At 40.0% G+C, this 13,358-nt stretch overlaps 1 protein-coding gene across 2 annotated transcripts in view; it reads left to right on the plus strand.

Annotated features, from left to right (window-relative positions):
• Positions 1-13,358, plus strand: part of TBC1D4 (TBC1 domain family member 4) — a 96,751-nt gene that overhangs the window by 50,476 nt on the left and 32,917 nt on the right. The window contains exons 12-13 of one of the 2 annotated variants that reach the window (XM_056109836.1): positions 7,241-7,401; positions 9,818-10,027. In XM_056109836.1, coding sequence (XP_055965811.1) covers positions 7,241-7,401; positions 9,818-10,027 — 371 coding nt within the window. Of the gene's footprint in view, positions 1-7,240; positions 7,402-9,211; positions 9,283-9,817; positions 10,028-13,358 lie in introns of those variants that run through there. The other variant, XM_056109837.1, reaches the window with a different exon arrangement.

Consider the following 13,358-nt stretch of genomic DNA (forward strand, 5'->3'; position numbering starts at 1 on the left):
TAAGAACACAGGTCAGTGATTGAAAATTTTTATGACCCTCTATACCATTTTGATTAATTTCCTTTATTGAAATAACAGTGGTTTACAACTATATACGGACTTTAAGCACACAGCATTATAATGTGATATCTGTGTGTGCTACATTATGTGTATTGAGTCCCCACCAAACATCTATTTTTCAGTGGCCAGAGAAATAGCATAGGGGTTAAGATGTTACTTCACATACGACTGACCCCAATTTGATTCCTCACTCCACATATGGTCCTCTGAGCACTTCTAGAAATTGCCCCAGAGCACAGCACTTGGTTATCCCCTGAGCACGAAAGGGTGTGACCCAAAAACTCCACTTCCATTTCCCCCTAGTTTTCATTGGCTATCCATATATTTGATCTTCTTCACCTGAATTGCTTATTTCATTCTCCTTCCACTCTAATTACCATAGAAAGTCTAGTTTCTTCCCATCAGTGAGCAAGTGATTTCTCTCTCTTCCTTCCTTCCTTCCTTCCTTCCTTCCTTCCTTCCTTCCTTCCTTCCTTCCTTCCTTCCTTCCTCCCTTACTCCCTCCCTCCCTCCCTCCCTCCCTTTCTTTCTTTCTTTCTTTCTAGCACTCTACCTGCTGTACTATTGCCCTGGCTTCTCCTTCTTAAATATAGATAACTCCAGTGCTTAATCCCTTGTTGACTCATAACTCAGATACTGATTTCCACTAGGATAGTTCAACCTCAGTTTTGTTTAATTACTAAGGTTTTCCCTAGGATGATAGATGTATACCCAATTGAAAGCCAAAACTTACTGGTTGCTGAACCTGTTTCAGTGATGAGTTGAATTCTGCTGTGAATCCTTTGGGGGGTGAGTGTGTGTGTGTGGGCGCGGGGGGGGGGGGCGGTTTGGAGAAGCACTAAAGTCATAGCTGTGTTTTTCTATGCAGCCTTTCTTGAGGCATTTACAAAGAGAAAACTTATTCTGAGTTCTCTTAAACAGTCGCTTTCACATTAATCAGGTTTAAAATCTATCTTGAGTGGTAATGCATGTTATTTAGGTACAGATTTAGTGCTTAGTCATGAATTTGAGCTTTATAATGCGAGGGGGGTGTAAGCATTTGCTCAGCAGAGCAATGCTGCTGTAAAAACGTAAGCAGAGCTTGCCTTGGTGCAAAGTGTATCTGTGTTGACCTGGTAGGAAATAAACTGACTGCAGCCTTACTAAAGACTGTGTGAGTCTCTATGAGAAGTCACCAGAACCTTCAATCTGTGCATTAGCCAGTCAATTCCTGCATTAGTATAAAATAACAGTAATAGCTGATATGCTGAAGGCTGTCAGTCGGAGTGTATTAAGTTATCTTGCAGCTTTGTATGTGAGGTGGGCATTCATATTATGCCCACACCTTGTGTTCAGTGTGGGTCCCGAGGACTTGGAAATTACCTCCCAATCTATATGGTAATATCCATGAGGTCCTCCCATTGTTCGTCGATTTGCTCGAGCGGGCCCAGTAACGTCTCCATTGGAGACTTTGTTGTTACTGTGTCTGGCATATAGAATACTCTCGGTAGCTTGCCGGGCTCTCCGAGAGGGGCGGAGGAATCGAACTCGGGTCGGCCATGTTGGCCGCGTGCAAGGCAAACGCCTTACCCGCTGTGCTATCGCTCCAGCCCAAAAAAAGGTAAAGGCCCTCCCGTTGATCGTCGATTTGCTCGAGCGGGCCCAGTAACGTCTCCATTGGAGACTTTGTTGTTACTGTGTTTGGCATATCGAATGCTCTCAGTAGCTTGCCGGGCTCTCCGAGAGGGGCGGAGGAATCGAACTCGGGTCGGCCATGTTGGCCGCTTGTAAGGCGAACGCCCTACCGCTGTGCTATCGCTCCGGCGATAATATGGTAATATGGTAATATCCATAACACTACATATTTCCTTCCCTTATAAACTTGTCATTTGTGCTCACAACTGTGGTTTTTATTTGGTGATGCACTCGGAAGTCAATGTAGAATATATCAACACAAAAATGATGAAAGTCCTCTAGATTTTATTTTCTAGTTATGCATTTTTCATGTTATAAATTTCCTGCAGAGGTAATTCTGGCACTGAAAACTTATCCTGAATATATCTCTTAGCAGTTTTATAATGCAAACTTGATATTCCAAAATGCAAAAGAAGGATCAAAGTGACTATTTGAAAAAAAAAGAATTGTAATTTGTTTTATCTTTTAAAAATTGTGAAGATATGGATTTGAGAAATAGCACAAGAGTTAAGGTGTTTGCTTTGCATGCACCTGACCATAGTTTGATCCTTGACATCATAAAGTACCCCAAGAATAGACAGAAGTCCCTAAGCATTGCCAGGTATGACCCAATCCCCACCTCCAAATGTAAGGACAATTAATGCACTTATGTGTATGTTTTGCTACATTATTATGTTCGATTCTTTGATTTAAATATTAAGAAGAACGTACTTTATTGATGTAGTGGGAGTAAGACATTTAAATTAATATACAAGAGATGCTAATGATATTCTTCAGTATTTCTCTTAAATGTTACCCTATTCAAAATGGAAAAGGAGGACCAAAGAGAGGGTTCAGGGGCATGCTGCAGGCCCAGGTTTGATCTCCAGCACTGTATAGACCCCAGTACTGATATAGAAATAACCCCCAGTATCACTGGATGAGGCTGGGAGGGAGAGGGTGGGCTGTGTGTGTGTGTGTGTGTGTATGTGTGTATTTGAGCATGTGTGTGTGTGTGTGTGTGTGTGTATAAGAGAGAGACAGAGAGAGAGAAAGAAAGGAGGAATAGTGGAGGAAGGGAGAGAGGGGAGAGGCCAAGGGGGGGCTACTAATTAAAACTTTTCTTGCTAGTTAAACTCTTTTCACCTCTCACCACACACTCGCATCATGAGCGTTCTGGAAGCTTTGTTTTTTGAGATTTAGTGGACATTTGTTTGAATTAATCAAAAAATTTCAATATGGGCACCAACATAAATTAGAGTACCAAGATGTCTGGATTGGGGACAGTCTGGGATTGAATCCTGGCTCCTTCACCACCTTTGTGACTGAGAGCAAGTTACAGAGCTTCCTTTTAACTTCACTTTCCTCTCTCCATATGGGTAAAGGAATAATGCTTCGTCCATGTACAGTGCTTAGGACATTGCCTTGTGAATATCATGTTTCAATTTTTTTTGTGTTAGACTTATTATTGCCATAGTAAATACTTGATATTTTGTTTTTATTTCCACTCAGAAAGTGTATTTGTGCTTGTATACCTGCTGAGTTTAAAGAAGATGTCAAAGTGAATGCTAATGTTACCATAAAAAGAAACTTGAAAGATAAAATAGCATTTTTTTTAAAAAAAAAAAACCTTTCCTTCTCATCTAGTGTAACTTGCAAGGCAGAGTGTAAGGACTTTAATGCATATAAGTGTTTTGTATGTTTTTTCCCCCCATATGGTTCTGAATCTTTTAAATTTGTTTATTTTGGGGGGCCATATTCGCCATTTTTCAGGACTTACTCCTAGCTCTGAGCTCAGGAATCATTCCGGGCAGAGCTCAGTGGGGATTTGGGGACGAAACCCAGTCAGCTGAGCGCAAGGCAAGTGTTCTATCTGCTGTACTATTTCTCTGGCCCCTGGTTCGGACACTTGAAATAACCACCTTAAGAGGTCCAGATTGCTGACTAAATGTAAGTCATAATGCAAACTCCTGAAGTTGTATTTATGTACAAACTGTCAAACCTCTCACCTGAACCCTGGCTTCTTAATACATATTTTCTCTTATTAAATGAAGCAGATAGCAGCTTTATTTTACTGCAGCCACCAAACTACTTTTTCAATGTTTTTCAGTGTACGATAAAGGGTCATCATCCGTAGGTAACTTCCTTTGACTGTAGTCTTATATTTTGACTGCTGATTCTTGGATTATGGTTGGTCATTATATTGCAGTCACAGAAGGAAAATAGTTACTTGGCCATTTATTTTGATTAAAAATTTTGATGGGCTGGAGCGATAGCACAGCGGGCAGGGCATTTGCCTTGCATGCAGTCAACATGGCCAACCCGAGTTCAATTCCTCTGCCCCTCTTGGAGAGCCCGGCAAGCTACTGAGAGTATTTCGCCCGCGCAGCAAAGCCTGGCAAGCTACCTGTGACGTATTCGATATGCCAAACACAGTAACAACAAGTCTCACGATGGAGACGTTACTGGGCCTGCTCGAGCAAATCAATGAACAACGGGAGGATAGCGACAGTGACGGTGAAAAAATCTGATATTTGAAGAGTGGACCACAGAGATACTACGGGGATTATGGTACTTGTCCTGCCTTTAGCCAACCGCAGTTTGCTCCCCAGCGCCACAGGCAATTCCGTCTCCTTTGGGTGTAGTCCCCCCTGGAGACCCCTGAGCCCTGGGGGTGACTGGGGCAGCTGGAGTGGCCTAGGTGATCCCTGGAACTGCAGGGCTAGAACAAAATCTGCCTTCTCCCAGGCTTTTGCATTAAGCCATCAGCTTGGCTATCAAATAACAGTTTAAATAAAAACACTCAAAAATATCCATTGCATAAATACTGCTGAATCATAGGAAGCTTAAACTCAGAAGTTAAATGGCTAAATGGCTAGACTAACATGTCAGGAATAAATGAAGGGCCAAACTTCTCAAGATTCTTTGTTGATAATTATGACTTTAGAAGCTTTTTTTTTTTTTTTTGGCAAAAGGCTCTGGTGTCCCAAAAGCATAGTGAGATGTTCGTACTCACTGATCTACAGAATAACAATCCTATAGAACAGAGGTTCCACAACTACTGGATCAACTGCCCCCTTTTTAGGGAAATTTTTTTTAAATTTTGTTTTTGAGCCTCACCCAGTGGTGCTAATAATGCACTCATGATCTAGGCATTTATCAAAAATAAGTGCAAGTGAGCAATAAGAAAATTACTAAAATGAAGATACAGGGTACTTCAAAGTGTTGTCTGGAATATGAATATTCTAATAGCACATTTGAATGGTAATTTATGAAAGGGAATAATATGAATTTGATGCTCTCCAAAGTGGAAGGAAAGGTGAACTTATTTATTCATTCTTCTTTTTTTTTTCTTTTTGGATCACACCCAGTGATGCTCAGGGGTTACTCCTGGATTTGCATTCAGGAAATACCCCTGGTGGTGCTTGGGGGACCATATTGGATGCTGGGGATTGAACCCGGGCATGGAAGGCAAATACCCTACCTGCTGTACTATTGTTCTGGCCCCATTATTTATTCATTCTTATGTGACATATTCAAGGGTTCTACTTTTTTCCCAGCTGTTAATGTGGGTGGACTATACTGAGAGGTATGAATCAGTTACTTTCTGAAGTATCATTAAACATCATGACATTTGCTGTCTGTGGCAGTTCCAAGGTTTGTCTTTTTCTTAACATTAATTGAGCTAGAGATTCCATTTTCAGGAAGATTGACCGAGATTAAAAAGCAAAGAGTTACTTGCGAACAGTGCATATAGATTAAAGAAAGCAAGTAGAACAGTGCTAGCAAATGTTGATTTGCTATTATTGATCATCGCAGGACTAGATTTCTGAGTGTTGTGACCTTTCTAGCTGAGTTTCAGTTCTGACTGAAAGTTACTGGTACTTCTTGACTCCATCAAAAACCCCATATTTTCATTTGTTTTCTACATGTGTGAATGTTGATATCTTCGTATACTTTTGGGAAAGAGAAAGTAAGCAGTGAAATAGTCCTGTCATTGAAGACAATACATGTTGCCTGACATTCTAGCTGCTAACAGAATTGCTCAGAAAAGTACCTTTGACTCATCCTTTTATTGCAGCCTAGGATAACCTAAGTAGGAATGAACTTTTCAGGGAAATAAAACCATGAGAGCAGCCTGGGAAATACTCAGGCGGGAGAGCACTTGCTTAGCATGTGCTCTGGCCCAAAGTTCAGTCCTAACCAATCGGGCCCACCAAGTGTGGTTCTGGTGGCTCCTGGCCCTGTTGCACTTAGCATGCAGTGCTAGACCTGACCCCCCACCCCCACCCCCCGCCCAGAACCTACACTGCTGCTGATCATCCCTTTACAAAAAAAATCAAAGAGTTTTTAGGGTCTGCCAGTGTGTTTCGTGATTCCCTGATCCCCCCCCCCCCCCAAAAACACTGCCCAACCAAAAATAAATACATAAATACAGATGATTTTAGCATCAAATAATTTGACTACCTTAGGGAGTTCTGTATGTTGTTTACCCTCATAGAGAATCCCAATGTGTGCTAGTTCCGGAGAAGTTCTGTTGTCAAGTTCTACTGTTTACTATTTTAAAAATTAACCTCACCCATCTGATAGCACTAGAGTTTGTTTTCCTTAATGTATCACCTAACAGCAGCCCCCTTCCATTTCTTTTGAATTTTAAAATTTATAGAAATTTAAAAATCATTTATTCAATGTATTATTGAATAAATGAATAACCTTTATTTAGGCTATGTTCTGCTGTTGCTCTTGGCAGCTAACACATCCAAAAGAGAGCTTAGTGGGGCCAGAGTGATAGTACAGTGGGTAGAGTGTTTGCCTTGCATGCAGCCTGCCAGGTTTGATCCCTGGCATCCCATAAGGTCCCGGGAGGTCAGAGACAAGAGTATACCTTTGAGCACCACCGGGTTTGGATGGAGTGGGTTGGGCTGTGGGGGTGGGGGTGGGGGTGGGGGAGAGAGAGAACTTAGCAATCCTAGGCCTTTAGAATCTGTCTTCACCTATTGCATTGTTCAGGATAGACTGAATTTGATGATTTCGTTTTTAGCAAAGTGTGAGGCCCTGACTGAAACTGCTTGTTTTGTTTTGTTTGGGGGCCACACCCAGCCGTGCTCAGCCCTTACTCCTGGCTCTGGGCTCAGGATCACTCCTTAATCGGAACCGCCTGGTGGACAATACGGGGTGCCGGAATTGAAACCGGGTCAGCTGGGTGCAAGGCAAAAGCCCTACCCGCTGTACTATCGCTCTGGCCCCTACTCAAACCATTTTTGCTCCCTGGTGTTAAGTCCTTTGAGTCTTCAGGTTAGATCTGAGCACAGTTGGCTCCCGTGGAATGAGTAGGAACAGGCCCGCTTCTCACCGCTGGGCTGTGGCCTGGGTCGCGTGGGCTGGGCTCCCTGCCCTGGTACCTGGGGTTGCCGTTGCTCCGGTTGCCTGTGCCTTGCGCTTGTGAATGGCTTGCGCTTTGGTTGTGCCGTTGGGAACTGTGTGATGCATCTCTCCTGACCAACCCATGTTCCTCTGCTTTCTGCAGTGATGGAGAGGGGAGGAAGAGGACCTCGTCGACTTGCAGCAATGAGTCCCTAAGCATCGGCGGAACCCCGGTCACTCCTCGCCGAATCTCCTGGCGGCAGCGCATTTTCCTCCGGGTGGCCTCTCCCCTGAACAAATCTCCCTCAGCAATGCAGGAGCACGGTCTGTGTGGGTCTCACCAACGCATTCTTCCTTTCCGGTGTCTCACACCAGGGGTCGGGAGGCGTCTTTGGTGGACAAGGAGCTTGAGGGGATAGTAGTTGATAGTGCTTGCTGAGTGGAAGAATGGACGAGTGCGTTGCAAACCCTGTCTGGGGGCCTGTCCCATACAATGGGAGCTACGATAGTGCTAGAAAGGAAGTATTTTTGTTCTTACTTTGTAAAACAGCATGCTTTTTTGGAAAGCATCACACAATAAAGCAAAGTGACAGAGAAATGTTGAATAATAAGTAAAAAGGACACAGACAGAGTAGGCACATACCCGCCAAGAGAGAACCATGATGTCTCTTTATAAACGTTAGATTTATTAGAAATCGAAGCAACAAAATTAAAAGGGGCCAAAGTAGGGGACAAGGGATTTAACAGCCCCCCTTCCCTCTCCTCTCATTAGCATTGTACCTTGCAGGATCATTGTGGGTGGTCTCTGGGCGCCCTGAACATGGCTTGGGTACCCCAGAATAAATGAGTAAAAGGAACAAATATGAAAATATAAATATAAGAATAAAAGTTAATATAAGAACATAAATGTAAGAATAAAGAAGATGTGACAATGATGAAAGCTTGTAATTGTGGAGAGCCCAGGGCCAATTAGGGCACTTACCTGCAAGATGCTGACGTGGGTTTAATTCCCAGCACTATGTATAGCTTCCCCAACTCCGACAGGTGTCCTCTCTGAGCACAGAGTTATGAGTAAGTTCTGAGCACCTCAGGGGGTGCATAACTGCACAAAGCACATAATTGCACAGCCTTAGAGCTAACAGTGGGAGTAGAATTTGGAAATACAATAAATTAATAGCTTTGATGGGGGATTTTGACAAATACCACTGTGAAATTTAAATATAGAAAAATTAAAAAATAGAGAATATTTGAGAAAAACATCTTAAGCAATCTCTAGTATTTATACAGAATTTGGGGCCCCTGTTGAGGAAACTTCCTTATTTTCAATATACATGAAACAGTTACAAAAATCATGTACTTGGCTGCAAAGATTTTTTTGAATAATTTCCGTGTTAGTATGATATTATGTTATATTTCCTGATCACAGTGAGAAGGTGGCATGGGACAGAAATAGGGGTAAAAAGTGTTGGGGTAGCAATGACAGGAGGCAGAAAGAAGGTTGTATTAAAAAATGATAAAACTTCTGTGCTTGCTTCAGTACTAGGTACTGTAAAGGATGACAAAAATGTCACATGTTTAGAAACTGAAAGCTATAAGGAAGAAAGTATCAGAAACTAGAAGGAAGAAACTATGATTGGGACCACATATCAAAATTCAGTGGTGTTTAAAGGGCAGTTCTAAAAACCAAGAAGGTCTCAACAAAATTAACTAAGACTTCAACCCAAAAAACTGTAAAAGAACTATACAATATTTTTTTAAATATTATTTACTGGGGCCAGAGTGATAGTCAAGTGAGCAGAGCACTTGCTTTGCATTTCTCTGACCTGGATTGGACCCCCAACAACCCATATTTTCCCCTACATCCAGGAGTAAGCTCTGTGCACTGAATAATTAAAAAAAATTACTTATTTATTAAGGAACAAATAGCCAGAGGGTGGACATCTATATGTAAATAAAAAAACAAACATTATTAAAAGTAAAACCAATTCTAGCTGGTTTGAGAAAGCTTTATAAGAATTTATTTAAACCCCTTTATGGGAGAAATGTATTTCACAAAGAGAGAATTACAGCATAATTGGGTCTTCTTAGAGAACATTCCAGGTCAGAGAATGAGCAGAAAGGACCCCAGCCTTGAAAGATGGGAGGTGGTGGCAAGAGGCTGAGAATCTTCATGAACCTACTAGTTCATCCTTAGCTCTTTGAGATGTAAGTGACTATTCAAGTATTTTAAGAAACAGCATGTTTATTAATAAAATAATTGGCAATAGTGCGAAAGATGGAATGGAGGGAGAGAATATGCTCCAGGAATTGGTAGGAGTGTTGAAAGAAGGGTGAATTACCTCACTAAAATACGTCCATCACTACTGGGTCTGATGGTGGCGGTAGATTTGAGGAGATTCCTGCTACTTACGCAGGATAAATTGCAGAAGTGTTGGGCTCTGGGGAAAGACCACTTCATTTTGGAGCACCTAGCTCACAGGTCTTTCTGTGCAAAGAGAAAAGAAGAAGTGGTGAAATGACACAAAGCGTTTGTTTCACTTTGAGAGGGAACTCTGGCAGGGGAATTCAGTGGAGTGAATTTGCTTTAATCATTAGTTCCAGAAACAAACTTACTGGGCAAGTGGCTTTGTGAAAAGCTTTTAAAGGTGGAATACAGGAGGAGGGAGTGTCAGAGCTAGAGAACGTTTCTGTAGTCTGGGTTACTGCTGAGGAATGCCTCTCACTGTTTTCTTCTTTGCAGATGGCCTGGACAGGAACGAGCTGCTGCCACTGTCTCCTCTTGCTCCAACCATGGAAGAGGAACCCCGGGTTATTTTCGTATCTGGTGAAGAGGACCCAGAAAAGGTAGAAGCCAGGAAAAAATCAGAAGAGCTAAGGAGTTTGTGGAGAAAAGCTATACACCAACAGATTTTACTACTTCGAATGGAAAAAGAAAACCAGAAACTTGAAGGTTAGCCATTCAAACAGGGCTACATGATCTGATGCTACAATGCTATTCTTTAGGGTGCAGATGGACACCGTAGCCCCACACCCCATCCCCGGCTCCCGCTCTCCATCTCAGGTTGTAGACACACTTTTACTAGATTGTCTACTTAATACAACTTTCGGTTGTTAGTTCGTTGTTGCTCTCACACAGAAAAGGTCAATGAAAGATATTTGCATTTTTCTTTCATATGTTTAAAGCAGCAGGCACCCACTGAGTGTATTTGGATAATAAGACATTAAGTTAATATAGGGTGAGTGTTTATTTAAAATATAACTGAAAGTTTAATATTATGGATTTTTCTTTTAAACTGTAATAGTAAAATTCTCTCCTTTTTTAAATGTGACTTTAAGTCCATAGGCTAACTCTACTCCTATAAGAGAAATAGACCTATATCAAATAAATTGGGCTGTATGGTTTATTTACAAATATATGGAGTGTGACTATTATGAGTAATTATGGGCTTATTACCAAATCACTGTTTCTGTTTTTTTGTTATTACTTTATACGTTTTCTATGTGAATAATCCTATTAAAATCACTAAATTCTTAATTGAATAATTCATAATAGTTGCTGTGCTATTTTTAGTATTTTATTTTGCACATAAACTTATTGTACTAAGTTTATGAATACCTGATGTTTTACAATTTGTTTTTAAAGCTTTGAATGACTGTTACTTATCCCAGTAATGGTAGGATCACTCACAAGATTTGCAGATAGTACTGAAATCCAAAAAAAAAAAGGTATTAATGCCATTATATTGACCCACTTTTTTAACTTAAAAATAACTTGTTTTTCACATTTATAAAATAAATGATTTACCCTGAATGGGCCCTTTGACTTTTAAGATTTTTAGAAAATGAGCAATCAAGGCTTTTGTCTGACTTGCTTTGACTATTCTGTCTTCTAAATAGCCTTTTAAATACAGTATTTACATTTCTGTATTCATCAAGCTCTACCTTAAGATTCCTCTTCTATTTTTAATATTTAAGATTCAATATTTAAAATTGAACAGCGTGCATAGTTCACAGATATAATTATTTGTTCATTTATTTTAGCAGAATGAAAACTACTAAGATTTCAAATATTGGTAGAAAATATTTTTTTTCTTTATAATTATAAATGCTTTATGCATTGCTTTTAACCATTGAGTGATTGGGTCTGGTGAGATCCTTTAGCACAGAGCCTGGAGCGATCCTTGAGCACTGTTGGTTTTGCTTCCCCAAGCCAAAATAAAATAGATGTTGGGTGATATATATTATATACCCACTTGTCCTTTCATAGACTTGCAAAGGAATTGAATTCATATTTTTGTATTTATTGTTTTGGGGTCACATTTGTTGATACTTGGGGTAATGTCTGGCTCTGCACTTAGGAATTACTCCTGGAGGTACTTGGGGGATCATTTGGGATGCCATGAATCAAACCTGGGTCAACTATGTGCAAGGCAGGTGCCCTACTAGCTATATTATTTTGCCGGCTCCCACGAATTTTTATTTTTTAAGCAGTTATTTATATCTTGAACTGATGCATAAATAGAGAAATTGAAAATGTGTTGGTTATCATTTCTTTAAAACAGTTAAAGCATGAGATTATAATTCCATTAACAACTGAAATATGATTTTATGTTAAATGTCATAAAAATAGAATTAAAAATATCAAGTAGAATTTTATGTTAAATATCAAAGAATAGCTTTAGAATCGTAGACTACTTGAACTGGAAATGACCTTAGCATTGGGCTGGAGCGATAGTACAGTGAGTAGGGCACTTGCCTTGCTTGCATTTGGCCAACCAGAGTTTGATCCCTGGCATCTCATGGTTCCCCAGATACCACCAGGGGTAATTTCTGAGTGCAGAGCTGGGAGAAAACCCTGAGCATTGTCGGGTGTGGTCCCCAAATCAAAAAGTTTTCTAAAAAATTGCCTAGCATGATTCTTCTTTCTGCGTTTTAGTTAGTGATTTTGGATGCAAGGTATTAGCCAAAGGTCAAACAGTGGTGAAGTGGTAGAAAACTCCCATTTACACGCCATGATTCTTGAACTTTTTCCTTTGTATCACAGTATTTTTCCATTCTGTGTTTTAATAAAAGAAAATAAATATGTTTTAATACAAAGGATTATCAGTGTACTCTGAGTTCAGTTATAATTATATGTAAATTGACAGAATAATAATAGAAATAACATGTAGAATAGTTGACCAGAAATGTTTCTTAGCACTCTATTTCTGTATTAAAGTAAAAATGACATAAAACTAGCGTAATGGGGGTAGAGGGGCTCGCTCCCACCAGTGCTCAGGGGTTATTCCTGGTTCTGCTCTCAGGGATCACTCCTTAGCAGGACTCTGGATCTCTGGGGACCATATGTGTTCCTGGGCCTAGACCTTGGTAAGGCAAGTGCTCTACCAACTGCGTTATTCTCTCCAGCTAATGGGCATTTCTTGATGCCTCTTTACACTTGCTACCGAACTGTCTGAGTGAGAGCAGACTTTAAGAGCTCTTACTAAATATTTTAACCTCAGGACCCTTTATTTTATAATTAATGCTTTGGAGAAGATAGAAGAAAAAGAACCTGATAAAAGTTCATGTTTTTATATGCCATTGCAAAAAAAATTATTATCAGAGTTTCATGCGGGATTGTTTTTATTCTTAGGTTTAATAAACCCATTTCTTGTAAAAAAAAAAGTATTTGATTCCCATAGAGAAAATAAAACAAATAACAAATATTGCTAAGCAAATTTAAGCTGTGTTAGAAAGCCATCTAGTGGTATTCAGAAGGAATATTTTTGTAGTGCAATTTAACTTTTCAACATGTCTGGACTTTTAAATCAAAATGTTTATTGCCCTGCTTAAATTGCTGTACAAGCTATTTTAAGTCTTTTGAAATGGTTTCAGGCACACTAAGTAGAGAGTAATACTCATTCTGCTATTGTCTTTGTGCTGTCGAGGACTTTGGATGCATTACAAAGATTTGTGTTGCAGAAGGTAAGGTAGCTGCTGCTCCTTGGTCTGGAATGAAAACAGTTTATTGGACACAGTCATGTTCAGAGCTGTTCTAAAGAAAAAGAAAAATATACTTGTATGTTTTTCTTCGTGCTGCCCTTAGAATAAGTTATTCAAGGTAAAATCCAGTTCTAATAATGGTTGCTTTCGTAGGCATTTCCTTTTGATGAATTCTAGGCCTTGGACCATTGAATGATAATTTCATACTACATTTTAAAATTAGGATTATGTTAACATTAGTAAAATGAGTTTTCCTCTTTTTATTAAAATGAACAGTAATGTGGAACCTAGTGTTATTA

The sequence above is a fragment of the Sorex fumeus genome, unplaced genomic scaffold (assembly GCF_029834395.1).
Source record: "Sorex fumeus unplaced genomic scaffold, SorFum_2.1 ptg000008l, whole genome shotgun sequence".
In the NCBI taxonomy this organism is placed as follows: Eukaryota; Metazoa; Chordata; class Mammalia; order Eulipotyphla; family Soricidae; genus Sorex; species Sorex fumeus.